Below are 19,956 nucleotides of genomic sequence, written 5' to 3' on the forward strand. Positions count from 1 at the left end.
CTGCAGAGAAGCCAAGTGTTTTCTCCCAGGGGCTCACGGATGCCACAGTCACGGAGGGGGAGGATCTGACCCTGGTCTGTGAGACTTCCGTCTCAGACAGCCCTGTGTGCTGGACCAAGGATGGGAAGCCCCTGCGGCCATCGGCCCGGTGCCGCTGACCTATGAGGGCCGCCGGGCCCAGCTGGTCATCACTGAGACCACCCTGCAGGACAGCGGGCGCTACAAGTGTGAGGCTGCGGGCGCCTGGAGCAGCTCCATTGTCAGGGTCCACGGTGAGCCCCGGGAGAGGGGCGCTGGGCTCGGGGCAAGGGGGACTCCAGGACACGCTCTGTCCTCTTTGTGTGGGTGTGGGGTGTCCTAAGGCTCCTTCCGTCCACCTGTATCTTCAGCAGTTCATCCATCTCACTCTGCCTGCTGTCTGCCCTGTCTCTGGGTTTCTTCTGCTCCTGAAAGTCTCTCTCACCCTCTCTTGGTCTTCTGACCAGCAGTCTTTTTTTCTCTTTTTTTTAACTTCATTGCTGACTCTCTTGTGTGCTTACACTGCCATGTCTGCCTTCTCTTGACTTGGCTCATCTCCATCTCAGTTGGCTTGGCCTGGCTACCAAATATCACAGACTGGGTGGCTTAAAAGACAGACATTTGTTGTCTCCTAGGTTTGGAGACCAGAAGTCTGAGATCAAGGTGTTGCAGGCCTGGTTTCCTTGAGGCCTTTCTGCTTGGCATATCGATGGCCATCTTTTCCCTGTGTCTTCACCTGGTCATCCCTCTATGTGTGTCTCTGTGCTTATTTCCATTGCTTGTAAGGACACCGATAATATGGGAGTAAGACCCATTCTACTGACCTCATTTAACTCAATCATCTCTTTCAAGACCCCTATCTCCAAATATGGCTCCATTCTTTGGTCCTGAGGGTTAGGGCGCCAACAGGTGAATTCGGGGCATTAAATGTACCCCATAATGCCCCACCCTTCTCTGCTCCATGCTGTTCGGCTCACCCTCCTGGACAGGCAGCGTTCTCGGGGCCCCATCCCCAGCCCCCAGTGCAGACAGCGAGGTGGGCCTGCCTGCCTCTGCCGGTTGCTGCCCTCCACCATCCTCAGCCGTGCGGGCTGTGCTGACGGAGCTCATGCCCGTCCGCAGCTCGGCCAGTGCAATTCCGAGAGGGCCTGAAGGACCTGGAGGTGCTGGAGGGGGGCGCTGCCACGCTGCGCTGCGTGCTGTCGTCTGTGGTCAGGCCTGTGGAGTGGCGGCGTGGGGATGAGCTCCTGCAGCCTGGAGGCAAGTACAGCTTGCGTCAGGACGGGACTGTGCTGGAGCTGGTGGTCCGAGACCTGCGGCCTCAGGACAGCGGGCAGTACTTCTGCAGTTTCGGGGACCAGAGGACGTCGGCCAGGCTCACCGTCAAGGGTAAGCATCTCAGCCACCCTGCCCACGTGACACTCCGCAGTCCCACACCACCCCTTTCATCCTTCGGGGGAGGATGAAGGTGATGTGTCCATTGGACCTTGTTGCAGCTCTGCCTGCTGAGTTCATAGGAAGACTGAGAAGCAAGGAGGTCACGGAAGGGACCACAGCCACATTCCGCTGTGAGCTCAGCAAGGAAGCCCCCGTGGAGTGGAAGAAGGGGCCCGAAACCCTCAGAGCCGGGGACAGAGTGAGCCTGAGGCAGGACGGGGCCGTGTGTGAGCTGGAGATCCGTGAGCTGACCGCCGAGGATGCTGGAGAATATTCATGTGTGTGTGGGCAGGAGAAGACCTCAGCCACGCTCACCGTCAGGGGTAAAGACCGCATGTGGCCAGGCGGAGCTGGGTTTGGTGTCGTCACTGACTTCGTGTCGTCTCCCTGCACTCATCCCACCTTCCCTCCTCGTCTCAGCGTCACCCTCTTCCCATAACTCCCCAGAACTCCTTCCTCCTCCCTGGGCTGTTGTATGGACCACAAGAAACCAGCCTCTGAGCTGCTTCCCACCTCTCGGGTCACTGCAGGTTCTGTCCTGTGTCCTGTGGGAGCTTATGCCTTTTTCTCTGTCTTGTCACATCCTGCCTTCAGAGTTCTCCCAAGACTCTGATATTCGTGTCTCTCTGTCCTCAGCTTTGCCTGCTGAGTTCACAAGAAGACTGAGAAGCAAGGAGGCCACAGAAGGGACCACAGTCACGCTGCACTGTGAGCTGAGCAAGGCGGCCCCCGTGGAGTGGAGGAAGGGGCCCGAGACCCTCAGAGCCGGGGACAGAGTGAGCCTGAGGCAGGAGGGAGCCGTGTGTGAGCTGGAGATCCGTGACCTGACCGTGGAGGATGCTGGGGAGTATTTGTGTGTGTGCGGGCAGGAGAGGACCTCGGCCACACTCACCATCAGGGGTAAGGACTATGTGTGGCCAAGCAGAGCTGAGTTTTGGTGTCCAGTTATTAACTTCATGGCATCTCCCTGCATTCATCCCACCTTCCCTCCTCATCTCAGCCTTACCCTCTTCCCATAACTTCGTGGATTTCCTTCCTCCTTCCTGGGCTGTTGTGTGAACCACGAGAAACACGCCTCTAAGCTGCTTCCCACCCCTCGTGTCACTGCCGGTTCTGTCCTGTGTCCCGTTGGCGTCTGCATCTTCCAGTCCATCCTGTCACGTCCTGTCCCCCAGTGACCTCGGGAGGATCGGATGTCCTCCAACCTTCTAACCTCTCCTGCCCTGCCACCAGATGCGCAGACGCGAGGCCTGAGGAGTCTGTGGAAGGGGTCCCAGGCACGCTGAACGGACTGGGCTGAGGGGCCACAGTCCAGTGTGTGAGCCTGGGGCACCAGCCTGTGACCTGTGTCCAGTTGGGTGTTGCGTCTTTTCTGTGATGTCCAGGACCTATCTAACCTGTGGGTTCAGAGAGCATTATAGTGTTTGTGTCTTTCTATTTCCAGCCCTGCCTGCCAAGTTCACAAAGGGTCTGAAGAAGGAAGAGGCCGTGGAAGGGGCCACAGCCATACTGCGCTGTGAGCTGAGCAAGGCGGCCCCCGTGGAGTGGAGGAAGGGGCCCGAGACCCTCAGAGCCGGGGCCAGAGTGAGCCTGAGGCAGGAGGGAGCCGTGTGTGAGCTGGAGATCCGTGAGCTGACCGTGGAGGATGCTGGAGAATATTCATGTGTGTGCAGGCAGGAGAAGACCTCAGCCACACTCGCCGTCAGGGGTAAAGACCACGTGTGACCACATGGACTGGCATTTGGCGGCTGCCCTTCATCTCTCTGGTCTCAGTTCCCTTTCCTACCTTGCTGACTCACTATCCTGCTCCTTTTCTTTCCATGATTATTCCGTTCTCCCTGTCATGTCCGGTGTCTGTTCCGTGGCACATGTACCGCTGGACCTTTTAAGGTCACAGTCGCAGTGTGTGCTGGCACCCCAGCAGGTGGGCCAGGTCCAGTTGGGTTTTATGTCTTCTGTGCACTGTTCACATCCTGTTGCTTCTGTGTGTTCAGAAAGTGTGATAGTGTTTGTGTCTTTCTGACCATCTCCAGCCCTGCCTGCCAGCTTCACAAAAGGTCTGAAGAAGGAAGAGGCCACGGAAGGGGCCACAGTCACGCTGTGCTGTGAGCTGAGCAAGGCGGCCCCTGTGGAGTGGAGGAAGGGGCCGAGACCCTCAGAGCCGGGGACAGAGTGAGCCTGAGGCAGGAGGGAGCCGTGTGTGAGCTGGAGATCCGTGACCTGACCGTGGAGGATGCTGGGGAGTACTCGTGCACGTGTGGGCAGGAGAAGACCTCAGCCACGCTCGCCGTCAGGGGTAAAGACCGCGTGTGGCCTGTGGAGCAGCGGCTTCGTGTCTGCGGGCTTTAGCGTGTCCTCCAGCTCTGCCCTGTCTGTCTGCAGTCCTTCATGTCTCTGCACATCTCCCACATTCTTGCGGCAGGAGTCTCCACAGTCTCCCTCCCTTCTCTGAGGCCCACCTCAGATAACGAGCAGAGGTTGAGGTCCTCACTCTCCTCAGGGGCTCGTGTCTGAGAAAGAGGAGGCGGGCAGCCACATAGGGAGAGAACAGAATTATAGTCCCCTCTCGAGGGAGCGTGACAGGAGAGAAGCTGGGAAGTAGATGAGAGCATGGCCCTTGAGGGTGAGATGTTGAAGGGGTGGTGAGAGGGTAGTCTGTGAGCGAGCGTGATGGGAGGGCCTCGGGGCTTCCGTCCAGCGTCTGGTTGTTATGGGAAGTGAGCTCGGGGTGTGGGGGAGGTGGAGACGTGCTGGAGGTGATGTGGAGGTGATGTGGAGGTGACACCTCGGTGTGGAGGTGCGGCGGCGTTTGAAGCAAAAGTGAAGTGAGAGTGAGAGTTGGCTGCTGTGGAGGGTGAGGTGGAGGTAAGCCAGGAGGTGAGGTCTGGGTGGAGAGTGGAGTGCAGGAGAACTAGGTGTGGACAGTGCTTGACCACGGCGGGCAGAGGAAGCAGGGACGGGAAGCTACACTGGGGAGCAGAGCCAGGTCCAGGAGGGCAGCTGGGCACCCATGCTGGACTGGGGTCAGTGTCTGGCATCTGTGGTGGGTGAGCTGACTGTAGACAGCGGCCACAGGAGGGGTTCTGTCAAGGTGTGACGTGACCTCCCAGAGCAACAGGGACAGCTCTGCAGGTGCTCAGAGGCCTCACATCGTGGGCCCTGTTGGGCTGTACTCATGAGACAAGGTGGGACAGTAAAGAAGAGGATCCAGAGGCTGGCAGGGCCGTTGTGAACACACATGCTCAGATCTCTGGGGAGAGGTCAGGCCACGATGCCATCTTCATGGATGAACTTCGTGAGTGAAGCATAGCATCTCTAGCACAGAGACGCTGGTACCCACGCTGTTCAGACTCACCAGGAGACCACAAGGGGTGTGGGCTCGGAGGCTGTCACACAGTCAGGAGCAGCTTCCACTGCAGGGAGGAAGCACCGCCAAGGGCCGAGGACCAGAGAGCCCAATGGCGCTCGTGGTAAAGAATCTGCCTGCCAGTGCTGGAGACATGAGACTCAGGTTTGATCCCACCCACTCCAGTATTCTTCCCTTGGAAATGCCATGGACAAGGAGCCCAGCGGGCCATAGTCCATGGGGTCGCAAACAGTCGAACACGACTGAAGCGACTGAGCACGCCTGCAGAGCGCTCAAGCTGACCAGCTACAAGCAGTCCAAGAGAGTGGCTTCTCAGAACGTGCAGATCCCAGGGACACCTACTCCAGGGCGACAGGGCAGGAGTGGGGTGGCTGTGCTCCCCTTCTGGCCGTGGTGCTCCAGGCCCTGTCAGCCCCGGGCTCTGGCCCCAGCAGCAGTAGGAGCTGACAAGGCGGGTATCCTGGGGTAGACACGTGGGATAGTTTAGATAGCTCTCTTTGTGTCTCCGTTCCCAGCTATACCCCTCAAGATCATAAAGTCACTAAAGAATGAAGCCTGGAGGGGGCCATGGCCATGGTGTGGTGTAAGCTGGGCCATGGAAGATGCTGGAGGACATCCGTTCCAATTTATCATCACTTTCTGCGGGCACTGTGGCCATTTCCATGTGCTGTCCATGCCATGAGGTCCTCCCTGAGGACTCTGTTTCCTTGCTGGTTTGTCTGTGCTCTGCACACACTGCCCCTCCCCAAGCACTGCCATCTGCCCATATGTCTACGGGTCTAGGCTTTTATTCCTCATTTGCTCCAACGTGTGACTGTTGCATTGTCAAGTGTCCACATTCTGATCCCTCTACATTTTCCAGAGAGTCTGATGTTTCCCTTGTCACTCTGACCCTGCCCAGCCCTGCCCACCAAGTTCGCAAAGGGCCTGAGGAAGGAGGAGGCCACAGAAGGGACCACGGTCACGCTGCGCTGTGAGCTGAGCAAGGCGGCCCCCGTGGAGTGGAAGAAGGGGCCCGAGACCCTCAGAGCCGGGGCCAGAGTGAGCCTGAAGCAGGAGGGAGCCGTGTGTGAGCTGGAGATCCGTGGCCTGACTGTGGAGGATGCTGGGGAGTACTCCTGCGTGTGCGGGCAGGAGAGGACTTCAGCCACGCTCACCGTCAGGGGTAAAGACCGTGAGAGGCCCCAGGGACCTGTGGCTTCGTGTTTGCGTGTGGTCTCTGTGTCACTGGCTCCACTGTAGGATTCTGTGCCTTTTTGAATCTTTGCACCTGGGTCCCTGCAGATGTCTGTTGGCTCCAGGTTCCTCGTTCAGTAGATGGCAGTGTCCAGTGCTGTGTCCGCTGTTCCCTCCGGGACATTTGCCTCCCTCACCATCTGTGCATCTCTTTACTTGTTCGTGCTGTGGTCTTTTGCAGTTTGTGGGGTTTTGTGTCCTGGAGCGAGTTACCCTGAGAGTCTGATGTTCTCAGGGACTTCGTAGCCCTCCTCAGCCCTGCCTGCCAAGCTCACAAAGGGTCTGAACCATGCAGAGGCCACGGAAGGGAGCACGGCCATACTGTGCTGTGAGCTGAGCAAGATGGTCCACGAGGACTGGAGGATTGGACCGAAGCCCTTGAGATGGAAATAAGACTGCCTGGGGCAGGACGGGGCAGCGTGTGAGCTAGAGATCATGGCTCGCCTATAATGGTTGCAGGGGAGTGTGTGTGGGCAGGAGAGGTCTTTGGCCAGGCTCATTGTCAGGAGTGAGGACTGCATGTGACCACATGGACTGGCATTTGGTGGCTGCTCATCTGAGGCTCCAGCACTTTGGCCACCTGATGCAAAGAGCAGACTCGTTGGAAAAGACCCTGATGTGGGAAATATGAAAGGCAGGAGGAGAGAGGGATGACAGAGGATGAGATGGTTGGATGGCCTCACCCACTCAATGGACATGAATTTGAGAAAACTCCAGGAGATGGGGAAGGACAGGGCTGCCTGGCATGCTGCAGTCCACGCGAGTGCAAAGAGTTGGACACAATTTAATCACTGAAGAACAACATAAGCGTCTCTCTGCTCTCAGTTCCCGTTTTTACCTTGCTGACTCACTAGTCTGCTCCTTATCTTTCCATGATTATTCCGTTCTCCCTGTCATGTCCTGTGTCTGTCCCGTGTCTGTTCCGTGGCACATGTACCGCTGGACCTTTTAAAGTCACAGTCACAGTGTGTGCTGGCACCCCAGCAGGTGGGCCAGGTCCAGTTGGGTTTTGTGTCTCTTGTGTACTCTCTGTATCCTGTTGCTTCTGTGAGTTCAGGACGCGTGATATGCTTGTGTCTTTCTGACCACCTCCAGCCCTGCCTGCCAAGTTCATGAAGGGTCTAAAGAAGGAAGAGGCCGTAGAAGGGGCCACAGCCAAGCTGCGCTGTGAGCTGAGCAAGGCAGCCCCCGTGGAGTGGAGGAAGGGGCCCGACACCCTCAGAGCCAGGGACAGAGTGAGCCTGAAGCAGGAGGGAGCCGTGTGTGAGCTGGAGATCCGTGATCTGACCGTGGAGGATGCTGGGGAGTACTCCTGCGTGTGCGGGCAGGAGAGGACCTCAGCCACGCTCACCGTCAGGGGTAAAGACCGTGAGAGGCCCCAGGGACCTGTGGCTTCGTGTTTGCGTGTGGTCTCTGTGTCACTGGCTCCACTGTAGGATTCTGTGCCTTTTTGAATCTTTGCACCTGGGTCCCTGCAGATGTCTGTTGGCTCCAGGTTCCTCGTTCAGTAGATGGCAGTGTCCAGTGCTGTGTCCTCTGTTCCCTCTGGGACATTTGCCTCCCTCACCATCTGTGCATCTCTTTACTTGTTCGTGCTGTGGTCTTTTGCAGTTTGTGGGGTTTTGTGTCCTGGAGCGAGTTACCCTGAGAGTCTGATGTTCTCAGGGACTTCGTAGCCCTCCTCAGCCCTGCCTGCCAAGCCTACAAAGGGTCTGAACCATGCAGAGGCCACGGAAGGGAGCACGGCCATACTGTGCTGTGAGCTGAGCAAGATGGTACATGAGGACTGTCCATGAGGACTGGAGGATTGGACCGAAGCCCTTGAGATGGAAATAAGACTGTGCCTGGGTCAGGACGGGGCAGCGTGTGAGCTAGAGATCATGGCTCGCCTATAATGGTTGCAGGGGAGAGTGTGTGGGCAGGAGAGGTCTTTGGCCAGGCTCGTTGTCAGGGATGAGGACTGCATGTGACCACATGGACTGGCGTTTGGTGGCTGCTCATCTGAGGCTCCAGCACTTTGGCCACCTGATGCAAAGAGCGGACTCGGAAAAGACCCTGATGTGGGAAATATGAAAGGCAGGAGGAGAGAGGGATGACAGGGGACGAGATGGTTGGATGGCCTCACCCACTCAATGGATATGATTTTGAGAAAACTCCAGGAGATGGGGAAGGACAGGGCTGCCTGGCATGCTGCGGTCCACGGGGTTCCAAAGAGTTGGACACAATTTAATCACTGAACAACAACAGAATCATCTCTCTGCTCTCAGTTCCCGTTTCTACCTTGCTGACTCACTAGTCTGCTCCTTATCTTTCCATGATTATTCCGTTCTCCCTGTCATGTCCCGTGTCTGTTCCGTGGCACATGTACCGCTGGACCTTTTAAAGTCACAGTCACAGTGTGTGCTGGCACCCCAGCAGGTGGGCCAGGTCCAGTTGGGTTTTGTGTCTCTGTGTACTCTCTGTATCCTGTTGCTTCTGTGAGTTCAGGACACGTGATATGCTTGTGTCTTTCTGACCACCTCCAGCCCTGCCTGCCAAGTTCATGAAGGGTCTAAAGAAGGAAGAGGCCGTGGAAGGGGCCACAGCCAAGCTGCGCTGTGAGCTGAGCAAGGCAGCCCCCGTGGAGTGGAGGAAGGGGCCCGAGACCCTCAGAGCCGGGGACAGAGTGAGCCTGAGGCAGGACGGGGCCGTGTGTGAGCTGGAGATCCGTGAGCTGACCGTGGAGGATGCTGGGGAGTACTCCTGCATGTGCGGGCAGGAGAGGACCTCAGCCACGCTCGCCGTCAGGGGTAAAGACCACGTGTGACCACATGGACTGGCATTTGGCGTCTGCCCTTTGTCTCTGCTCTCAGTTCCCGTTTCTACCTTGCTGACTCACTAGTCTGCTCCTTTTCCTCCCACGTGTCTGTCCCGTGTCTGTTCCGTGGCACATGTACAGCTGGACCTTTTAAAGTCACAGTCGCTGTGTGTGCTGGCACCCCAGCAGGTGGGCCAGGTCCAGTTGGGTTTTGTGTCTTCTGTGCATTGTTCACATCCTGTTGACTCTGTGTGTTCAGAAAGTGTGATAGTGTTTGTGTCTTTCTGACCACCTCCAGCCCTGCCTGCTAAGTTCATCAAGGGTCTAAAGAAGGAAGAGGCCTTGGAACGGGCCACAGCCAAGCTGCTCTGTGAGCTGAGCAAGGCAGCCGCCGTGGAGTGGAGGAAGGGGCCTGAGACCCTCAGAGCCGGGGACAGAGTGAGCCTGAGGCAGGAGGGAGTCGTGTGTGAGATGGAGATCCGTGAGCTGACCGTGGAGGATGCTGGGGAGTACTCCTGCGTGTGCGGGCAGGAAAGGACCTCAGCCACGCTCACCGTCAGGGGTAAAGACCGTGAGAGGCCCCAGGGACCTGTGGCTTCGTGTTTGCGTGTGGTCTCTGTGTCACTGGCTCCACTGTAGGATTCTGTGCCTTTTTGAATCTTTGCACCTGGGTCCCTGCAGATGTCTGTTGGCTCCGGGTTCCTCGTTCAGTAGATGTCAGTGTCCAGTGCTGTGTCCGCTGTTCCCTCCGAGACATTTGCCTCCCTCACCATCTGTGCATCTCTTTACTTGTTCGTGCTGTGGTCTTTTGCAGTTTGTGGGGTTTTGTGTCCTGGAGCGAGTTACCCTGAGAGTCTGATGTTCTCAGGGACTTCGTAGCCCTCCTCAGCCCTGCCTGCCAAGCTCACAAAGGGTCTGAACCATGCAGAGGCCACGGAAGGGAGCACGGCCATACTGTGCTGTGAGCTGAGCAAGATGGTCCACGAGGACTGGAGGATTGGACCGAAGCCCTTGAGATGGAAATAAGACTGCCTGGGGCAGGACGGGGCAGCGTGTGAGCTGGAGATCATGGCTCGGCTATAATGGTTGCAGGGGAGAGTGTGTGGGCAGGAGAGGTCTTTGGCCAGGCTCGTTGTCAGGGATGAGGACTGCATGTGACCACATGGACTGGCGTTTGGTGGCTGCTCATCTGAGGCTCCAGCACTTTGGCCACCTGATGCAAAGAGCAGACTCGTTGGAAAAGACCCTGATGTGGGAAATATGAAAGGCAGGAGGAGAGAGGGATGACAGAGGATGAGATGGTTGGATGGCCTCACCCACTCAATGGACATGAATTTGAGAAATCTCCAGGAGATGGGGAAGGACAGGGCTACCTGGCATGCTGCAGTCCACGCGAGTGCAAAGAGTTGGACACAATTTAATCACTGAAGAACAACGTAATCATTTCTCTGCTCTCAGTTCCCGTTTCTACCTTGCTGACTCACTAGTCTGCTCCTTATCTTTCCATGATTATTCCGTTCTCCCTGTCATGTCCTGTGTCTGTCCCGTGTCTGTTCCGTGGCACATGTACCGCTGGACCTTTTAAAGCAATAGTCACAGTGTGTGCTGGCACCCCAGCAGGTGGGCCAGGTCCAGTTGGGTTTTGTGTCTCTTGTGTACTCTCTGTATCCTGTTGCTTCTGTGAGTTCAGGACGCGTGATATGCTTGTGTCTTTCTGACCACCTCCAGCCCTGCCTGCCAAGTTCACAAAAGGTCTGAAAAAGGAAGAGGCTGTGGAAGGGGCCACAGCCATACTGCGCTGTGAGCTGAGCAAGGCGGCCCCTGTGGAGTGGAGGAAGGGGCCCGAGACCCTCAGAGCCGGGGCCAGAGTGAGCCTGAGGCAGGAGGGAGCCGTGTGTGAGCTGGAGATCCATGGGCTGACCGTGGAGGATGCTGGGGAGTACTCCTGCGTGTGCGGGCAGGAGAAGACCTCAGCCACGCTCGCCGTCAGGGGTAAAGACCACGTGTGACCACATGGACTGGCATTTGGCGTCTGCCCTTTGTCTCTGCTCTCAGTTCCCTTTCCTACCTTGCTGACTCACTATTGTGCTGCTTTTCCTCCCATGATTGTTCTGTTCTCCCTGTCATGTCCTGTGTCTGTTCTGTGTCTGTTCCGTGGCACATGTACAGCTGGACCTTTTAAAGTCACAGTCGCTGTGTGTGCTGGCACCACAGCAGGTGGGCCAGGTCCAGTTGGGTTTTATGTCTTCTGTGCACTGTTCACATCCTGTTGAATGTGTGTGTTCAGAAAGTGTGATAGTGTTTGTGTCTTTCTGACCACCTCCAGCCCTGCCTGCTAAGTTCATCAAGGGTCTAAAGAAGGAAGAGGCCGTGGAAGGGGCCACAGCCAAGCTGCTCTGTGAGCTGAGCAAGGCAGCCGCCGTGGAGTGGAGGAAGGGGCCCGAGACCCTCAGAGCCGGGGACAGAGTGAGCCTGAGGCAGGAGGGAGCCCTGTGTGAGCTGGAGATCCGTGAGCTGACCGTGGAGGATGCTGGGGAGTACTCCTGCGTGTGCGGGCAGGAGAAGACCTCAGCCACGCTCGCCATCAGGGGTAAAGACCACGTGTGGCCAAGCAGAGCTGGGTTTGGTGTCCAGTTACTGACTCAGGCATCTTGCACTCACCCCACCTTCCCTCCTCGTCTCAGCATCACCGTTTCCCCACGTGCAGTGCTGTGCTGGGCTTAGTCACTTCAGTTGTGTCTCGTTAGTGATCCTTGGTGATCCTTTAGTGATCTTATGGACTTTAGCCCAGCAGGCTCCTCTGTCCATGTGATCCTCAAGGCAAGAATACTGGAGTGGGTTGCCATGCCCTCCTCCAGGGAATCTTCCCGACCCAGGGATCAAACCTGTGTCTCCTGTGTCTCCTGCATGGCAGGCTTATTTTTTACCATTGAGCCACCGGGGAAGCCCCCTTCTTCCCATAACTCCGTGGATTTCCTTCCTCCTTCCTGGGCTGTTGTGTGAATCACAAGGAACCAACCTCTGAGCTGCTTCCCACCCCTCGTGTCACTGCCGGTTCCGTCCTGTGTCCCGTTGGCATCTGCGTCTTCCAGTCCATCCTGTCACGTCCTGTCCCCCAGTGACCTCTGGAGGATCGGATGTCCTCCAACCTTCTAACCTCTCCTGCCCTGCCACCAGATGCGCAGACGTGAGGCCTGAGGAGTCTGTGGAAGGGGTCCCAGGCACACTGAACGGACTAGGCTGAGGGGCCACAGTCCAGTGTGTGAGCCTGGGGCACCAGCCTGTGACCTGTGTCCAGTTGGGTGTTGTGTCTTCTCTGTGATGTCCAGGACCTATCTAACCTGTGGGTTCAGAGAGCATTATAGTGTTTGTGTCTTTCTATTTCCAGCCCTGCCTGCCAAGTTCACAAAAGGTCTGAAGAAGGAAGAAGCCGTGGAAGGGGCCACAGCCATACTGCGCTGTGAGCTGAGCAAGGCGGCCCCCGTGGAGTGGAGGAAGGGGCCCGAGACCCTCAGAGCCGGGGACAGAGTGAGCCTGAGGCAGGACGGGGCCCTGTGTGAGCTGGAGATCTGTGACCTGACCGTGGAGGATGCTGGGGAGTACTTGTGCATGTGTGGGCAGGAGAAGACCTCAGCCACGCTGGCCGTCAGGGGTAAAGACCACGTGTGATCATGTGGACTGGCATTTGGTGGCTACCCTTCGTCTCTCTGCTCTCAGTTCCCTTTCCCACCTCGCTAATGCACTATCCTGCTCCTTTTCCTCCCATAATTGTTCTGTTCTCCCTGTCATGTCCCGTGTCTGTCCCGTGTCTGTCCCGTGTCTATCCCGTGTCTGTCCCGTGGCACATGTACAGCTGGACCTTTTAAAGTCACAGTCGCAGTGTGTGCTGGCACCCCAGCAGGTGGGCCAAGTCCAGTTGCGTTTTATGTCTTCTGTGCACTGTTCACATCTGTTGACTCTGTGTTCAGAAAGTGTGACAGTGTTTGTGTCTTTCTGACCATCTCCAGCCCTGCCTGCCAAGTTCACAAAAGGTTTGAAGAAGGAAGAGGCCACAGAAGGGGCCACAGCCAAGCTGCGCTGTGAGCTGAGCAAGGCGGCCCCCGTGGAGTGGAGGAAGGGGCCCGAGACCCTCAGAGCCGGGGCCAGAGTGAGCCTGAGGCAGGAGGGAGCCGTGTGTGAGCTGGAGATCCGTGACCTGACCGTGGAGGATGCTGGGGAGTACTTGTGCATGTGTGGGCAGGAGAAGACCTCAGCCACGCTGGCCGTCAGGGGTAAAGACCGCGTGTGGCCACGCAGAGCTGTGTTTGGTGTCTGGTTACTGACTCACGGCGTCCTTCGTACTCCCTCTGTGTTCCCTCCCTGTCTCAACACCGCCTGTTTCCAGAAGACTGTGGAACCTCTTTGGCCTTCCTGTGCTGATGTGTGAACCACAGGAAACCAGCAGTTAATCCACTTCCCCCCATTTGTGTCAGCACTGACGCTGTTCTCTCGTCCTGTTGGCGTCCGTGTTGTTTGCTCCATCTTGTCACTTCCTTCCCAGCAGTTCTCCAGAGAATCTCATGGTGTCCATGTCACTGATGCTCCCAGCCCTGCCTGTCAGTTGGATGCCAAGGCAGGGGCCTGGGAAGTCCACTGAAGGGCTGCGCTGGGGGCAGCCCCAGGCACGGCGTGTCCTCGGCCCAGCCTGTGTGTGGCCCGTGTCCTCTTGGGTGTTGTGTTCCCGCTGCTCTCTTCACCTCGTGTCTTCTCTGTGTGTTCACCCCGTGTGATGGCCTGTCTATCTTTGTGACCAGTCCTGCCCACCAGTTTCACAAAACACCTCTAGAACAAAAAAGCCACAGAAGGGGCCACAGCCACCCTGCATTGTGAGCTGAGCAAGGCAGCCCCTGTGGAGTGGAGGAAGGGGCCTGAGCTCCTCAAATACACAGACATAGTGAGCCCAGGGCAGAACGGGGCCGCGTGTGAGCTGGAGATCCGTGACCTGGGGGGCGTGGACTCTGTGGTGTGTGTGTGGGCAGGAGGGCACCTCGGCCACACAGATGTCCAGGGTGAAGACTGCACGTGGCCACGTTCGTGACTCCTCTCTGCCATGTGTGATGTGCTCTCCCCGTGTTACTGCTGTCTCAGAGTTAGAACCCACTTCACAGAAACACTGGCCAACTGTGTCTAGGCCTTGTGGGTACAGACCCCAGGGGTGCCCAGTGCAAGGACACCCTCAGGGAGGCACCAGCAAACAGGCAGTATGGTTTAGAGCGCTGCCCTCAGCCACGGCTGAGGCTGAGGGTGTGTGTGGGCTCTGGAGCCCAGGTGTGCAGCGGGGCCGTTCATGCGGGTGACAGAGCTGCCCCGAGGACTGAGGCGCAGTGTTTGGGAGTGCAGCGAGCAGGTGGCGGCCAGCCCAAGCCCTCCGGTGCTGCGCTAATCAGACAGCATTTGACTGACCTTGGAGCTTTTGTGAAGCCTCTAAAGAGCTCTGTCTCAGAAAACCTGGGCTGCGTAACGAATACCACATACGGGTGACTCACAACACACATTCATTGTTTCGTAGTCGTGGAGGCTGGAAGTCCAAGATCCAGGTGTCTGCGGGAGACCTCCCCCTTTGGCTTGTAGATAGCCACGCTCGCTCTTTGTCTGCACCTGGTCACCCTTCTGCGTCTGCTGTATTCTAATCTTCTCTTCTTATAACAATACTTATAAGTCAAATTGAATTAGTCACTCTCCTGGTAACTCCATTCTACCCTAATTACCTCTACAAAAACCTTACTTCCAAATAAATTCACATTCTTAGTTCCTGAGACTAAGACTTTAGTATATAAATTTGCGGGGAGACATGATTCAGTCCATAAAGATTTGGACCATAAAGAAAGCTGAGCACCGGAGAGTTAATGCTTTTGAACTGTAATTTTGGAGGAGATTCTTGAGAGCCCCTTGAACTGCAAGGAGATTAAACCAGTCAATCCTAAAGGAAATCACTCCTGAATGTCCATTGGAAGGACTGATGCTGAAGCTGAAGTTCCAATACTTTGGCCACCTGATGCGAAGAGCTGACTCATTGGAAAAGACCCTGATGCTGGGAGAGTTTGAGGGCAGGAGGAGAAGGGGGCGACAGAGGATGAGATGGTTGGATGGCATCACTGACTTGATGAACATGAGTTTGAGCAAGCTCTGAGAGTTGGTGATGGACAGGGAAGACTGCTATAGTTCATGGAGTCGCAAAGAGTTGGACATGACTGAGCGACTGAAAAGCAAAATGATTCAGTCCATAATACTCGTTTTCTTGCTCTAAAAATGCATGTTCTGACATGCAGAGTACATTTACCCCAAACCCCAAAATTTTAGCCTATTTTAGGGTCAGGCTAAATCCAAAGTCTAATCTAAATCTCATCTAAATCAAGTGTGTGTGAGATTGGAGGTATGATTCATCCTGAGGCAGAATTCCTCTGCAGTTGTAAACTTGAAACATCAGACAAGTTGTGTGCTTCCAAAATACTTCAGTGAAACAGGCATGGGGTAGATGTCCCCACTGCAAAAGAAAGAAGTAGGAAAGAAGAAAGAGGCCCCTGGTTCCACAGAGATCTGGCACCTACTAGAGACAAATTTTGTGAGATTTTCAAGATTAGAGAATGATCCTCTGGCTCAAAGCCCTGTCTTCTGGGCCCTGCACAGAGGTGGCCCTCTGGGACCATGGATGCTGTGGCAGCCTTGCTGACTTCTGAATTGCCTTTGGGGTTATTCCCAACTGTGAAGGATAGTACATGTCCCAGCTGCATAGCTATATTGGCCCACCCGGTAGACATCCCATCTTCCATCCTGTCCTTTCTGAGTCTGATTGTCATGGCTGGCATTGTTTCTGCTGATACAAAGTTCTCAGAAGCCTTGTTGGTCTCCTTTATAATTCACAGCAGTCCAAGATTTCAGACAAGAGAGTCTTCCACACAGCCTCCTGAGTGATTCCATTTCTGTTCCTGGCTTTTCTAAGATGGCCGATTGGATCCGAGACACACTTAAAAATCTCTTTACCAGATGATTTCCAGCCACACAGTATTCTCTCTAGAACAGGTGTTCTCTCTCTCTCTCTTTTTTTTGAAATTTCAATGGGCTGAAAAATTTCTAAAGTATCCATGTTTGGTTTCTCTTTGTTTAAATACTTCCTTCTTCAATATAACTCTTTTCTCTTACATTTTACCATGAACAAGGAGCTGTCATTCTGCTTTCAATGCTTGACTTACGAATTACCTCAGCTAAAAATACCCAAGTTCACTTGTAAGTTCTGCCTTCCATAAAACTCTGGGACACACAATTCAGCCAAATCCTTCACTGCTTTATAGAAGGATTGCCTTTCTTCCAGTTTCCAACAACACATTTCCATATGAGGCCTCACCAGGAGCACCTTTAGAATCCATATTTCTACTGGAAATCTCTTCAAGTGATCTAGATTTATCTAACATGCACCTCAGAACTCTCCCAGTTTCCACCCATCACCAGTTCCAAAGAGAATTCCATAATTTTAGGTATTTGTTACAGTAGCAGCCCACTCCTGGCACCAAAATCTAAATGACTTAACAGTATCGTAGTGGCTTAAACCTCAGAAAATGGTTTCCTCCCAGCCCTAGAAGCGGGAAGTCTGAGGTCAGGATGTGGCAGGGCTGGTTTCTCTTGAGACCTCTCTCCTTGGCGTGTAGACGGCTGTCTTCTTTCCATGCCCTCACATGGTCATCCCTCTCTGTGCATCTGTGTCATAATATCTTCTTTTTATAAGGAAACCAGTCATGTTGGGTTAGGTTCCACCCCATTGAGCTTGTTCACCTCAGTTACCTCTTCAGATACATCTCCATTCTGTGCCCTGGGGTTAGGGCTCCAACGTATGAATTTTTGAGGGATGTGATTCAGGCCACAGCAGGGTGTAGTCAGGATGAGCCGTGATCAGCTGTAACTTGTGAAGCTCGTGCTCTGCCTGGAATTGGGATGGAAGAGTGGACTGCAGGTTGGAGGGCTAGGGGGCAGGGTTAGAAGGCCAAGGCTGGAATCCACTGGGGTCTAAGAGATCTGAGTCAGGAGAGTGGGGTCCAGTGGGGTCAGGACAGGAATGTGTAAGGTGAATGAGGTGGGACCTGGTGAAGGCAGGGAAGGCCTGCAGTGTGCCCAGATGTGGGCAACACGTGATTGATGCCTTACCTGGGATGGGAAGCACAAATGAGGGGTGTCAGTGGGGCATTGGTTGTCATGGCTGGAAGGTGCCTCCTGGCCATTCTCTCAGGAGAGTTGTCTGTTGCGTTGTTGCGTGTAAGTTGTGAGCTGGGAGAGCATGGTTTGGACTCTGGGTGTAGATGAGTAGGCCATTAGACAACAGGAAAAGGTGTAAGTAGGACAGATGAACTCTGAGAAGAAAAGAGGCCTGGATGGAACCAGGCTCTTGCAACCTGCAACTTAGCAATATGGAGAGGATTGCACTGTCACACATGCTCTGGTCTGCATCATGGCACGTCCTCCACCCATCCTGCATCTACCCCATCCTGAATGTTCAGGTGAGACCCCCAGTCCTTTATGGGGGTTGATGGCTTCTGTCCATCTAACTCTCTGCAGCCATGCCTGCTCGGTTCATCAAAGAACTGAAGACCAAGGAGGCCACAGAAGGGGCCACAGCCACACTGCACTGTGAGCTGAGCAAGGCGGCCCCCGTGGAGTGGAGGAAGGGGCCTGAGCCCGTCAGAGCCGGGGACAGAGTGATCCAAAGGCAGGAGGGAGCCGTGTGTGAGCTGGCGATCCGTGAGCTGACCGTGGAGGATGCTGGGGAGTACTCGTGTGTGTGCGGGCAGGAGAAAACCTCAGCCACGCTCGCCGTCAGGGGTAAAGACTGCGTGTGACCACGTGGACTGGCATTGGGCAGCTGCCCTTCATCTCTGCTCTCAGTTCCCCTTTCTACCCTGCTAACTTACTGTCCCGTTCCTTTTGCTTCCATAATTATTTTTGTCCGTGTCACGTTTGCTGTCTGTTCTGTGGTGCATGTACAGATGAGCACTTTTAAAGTCACAGTCACAGTGTGTGCTGGGCACAACCCGCGGGTGGTCCGATCCATCTGGGTTTTGTGTCTTTGGTGTACTGCTCATGTCCTGCTGCTTCTGTGTATACACAAAGTGTGATAGTCTTTGTGTCTTTCCGACCATCTCCAGCCCTGCCTGCCAAGTTTGCAAAAGGTTTGGGAAAGGAAGAGGCCATGGAAGGGGCCACAGCCATACTGTGCTGTGAGCTGAGCAAAGCAGCCCCTGTGGAGTGGAGGAAGGGGCCCAAGACCCTCAGAGCTGGAGGCAGAGTGAGCCTGAGGCAGGAGGGAGCCGTGTGTGAGCTGGAGATCCGTGACCTGACTGTGGAGGATGCTGGAGAATATTCATGTGTGTGCGGGCAGGAGAAGACCTCAGCCATGCTCGCCGTCAGGGGTAAAGACCATGTGTGGCCAAGCGGAGCTGTGTTTCGGTGTCCAGTTATTGACTCACGGCATCTTGCACTCGTCCCTCCTCATCTCAGCCTTATCCTCTTCCCATAACTTCGTGGATTTCCTTCCTCCTTCCTGGGCTGTTGTGTGAACCACGAGAAACACGCCTCTGAGCTGCTTCCCACCCCTCGTGTCACTGCCGGTTCTGTCCTGTGTCCCGTTGGCGTCTGCGTCTTCCAGTCCATCCTGTCACATCCTGTCCCCCAGTGACCTCTGGAGGATCTGATGTCCTCCACACCTTCTAACCTCTCCTGCCCTGCCACCAGATTCACAGACGTGAGGCCTGAGGAGTTTGTGGAAGGGGTCCCAGGCACACTGAACGGACTAGGCTGAGGGGCCACAGTCCAGTGTGTGAGCCTGGGGCACCAGCCTGTGACGTGTGTCTAGTTGGGTGTTGCGTCTTTTCTGTGATGTCCAGGACCTATCTAACCTGTGGGTTCAGAGAGCATTATAGTGTTGGTGTGTTTCTGACCTTTCTAGCTCTTCCCACCAAGTTCACAAAGGGTCTGAAGAAGGAAGAGGCCGTGGAAGGGGCCACAGTCATGCTGCGCTGTGAGCTGAGCAAGGCGGCCCCCGTGGAGTGGAGGAAGGGGCCCGAGACCCTCAGAGCTGGGGACAGACTGCGGGTGAGGCAGGACGGGGCCGTGTGTGAGCTGGAGATCCATGACCTGACCATGGAGGATGCTGGGGAGTACTCATGCGTATGCGGGCAGGAGAAAACCTCAGCCACGCTCGCCGTCAGGGGTAAAGACCGCGTGTGGCCACATGGGCTGGCGTTTGGCGGCTGCCCTTTGTCTCTCTGCTCTCAGTTCCTTTCCCACCCTGCTAGTTGGCTAGTCTGCTCCTTTTCCTTCCGTAAGTATTTTCTTTGTCTCTGTCGTGATCTCTGTCTGTCCCGTGGCACATGTACCGCTGGACCTTTTAAAGTCACAGTCGCATTGTGTGCTGGCACCCCAGCAGGTGGGCCAGGTCCAGTTGGGTTTTGTGTCTCTGTGTACTCTCTGTATCCTGTTGCTTCTGTGAGTTCAGGACGCGTGATATGCTTGTGTCTTTCTGACCACCTCCAGCCCTGCCTGCCAAGTTCACAAAAGGTCTGAAGAAGGAAGAGGCCACGGAAGGGGCCACAGCCATACTGCGCTGTGAGCTGAGCAAGGCGGCCCCCGTGGAATGGAGGAAGGGGCCCGAGACCCTCAGAGCCGGGGACAGAGTGCGGGTGAAGCAGGAGGGAGCCGTGTGTGAGCTGGAGATCCGTGGGCTGACCGTGGAGGATGCTGGGGAGTACTTGTGCACGTGTGGGCAGGAGAAGACCTCAGCCACACTCGCCGTCAGGGGTAAAGACTGCGTGTGGCCACGTGGGCTGGCGTTTGGTGGCTGCTGTTGCCTCTCTGCTCTCAGTTCCCTCTCCTGCCCTGTTCACCCACTGCCCGGCTGCTTTTCCTTTCATAACCATTCTGTTCTCCTTGTCACGTTCCCCATCTGTTCTTCTCCTTGTCACGTTCCCCATCTGTTCTTCGGCACGTGTACAGGTGGGACCTTTTAAAGTCTCACTCACGGTGTGTGCTGGCACCCCCAGCACACCTGTGTCCAGTTGGGTGTTGTGTCTTCTGTGTA

The 19,956-nt window shown here is 55.6% G+C and overlaps 1 protein-coding gene across 1 annotated transcript in view; it reads left to right on the top strand.

The window, feature by feature from the left end:
• The window catches only part of OBSCN (obscurin, cytoskeletal calmodulin and titin-interacting RhoGEF), a 236,110-nt gene that overhangs the window by 148,171 nt on the left and 67,983 nt on the right, over nucleotides 1-19,956 (top strand). Inside the window, 16 exon segments of the mRNA XM_070373477.1 lie at nucleotides 7-150; nucleotides 153-272; nucleotides 1,141-1,407; nucleotides 1,515-1,778; nucleotides 2,092-2,355; nucleotides 5,724-5,987; nucleotides 8,584-8,847; nucleotides 9,154-9,417; nucleotides 10,584-10,847; nucleotides 11,182-11,445; nucleotides 12,244-12,507; nucleotides 12,863-13,126; nucleotides 17,439-17,702; nucleotides 18,026-18,289; nucleotides 18,826-19,089; nucleotides 19,413-19,676. Coding sequence (XP_070229578.1) covers nucleotides 7-150; nucleotides 153-272; nucleotides 1,141-1,407; nucleotides 1,515-1,778; nucleotides 2,092-2,355; nucleotides 5,724-5,987; nucleotides 8,584-8,847; nucleotides 9,154-9,417; nucleotides 10,584-10,847; nucleotides 11,182-11,445; nucleotides 12,244-12,507; nucleotides 12,863-13,126; nucleotides 17,439-17,702; nucleotides 18,026-18,289; nucleotides 18,826-19,089; nucleotides 19,413-19,676 — 3,963 coding nt within the window.

The sequence above is a fragment of the Bos mutus genome, chromosome 7 (genome assembly GCF_027580195.1).
Source record: "Bos mutus isolate GX-2022 chromosome 7, NWIPB_WYAK_1.1, whole genome shotgun sequence".
Taxonomy (NCBI): Eukaryota; Metazoa; Chordata; class Mammalia; order Artiodactyla; family Bovidae; genus Bos; species Bos mutus.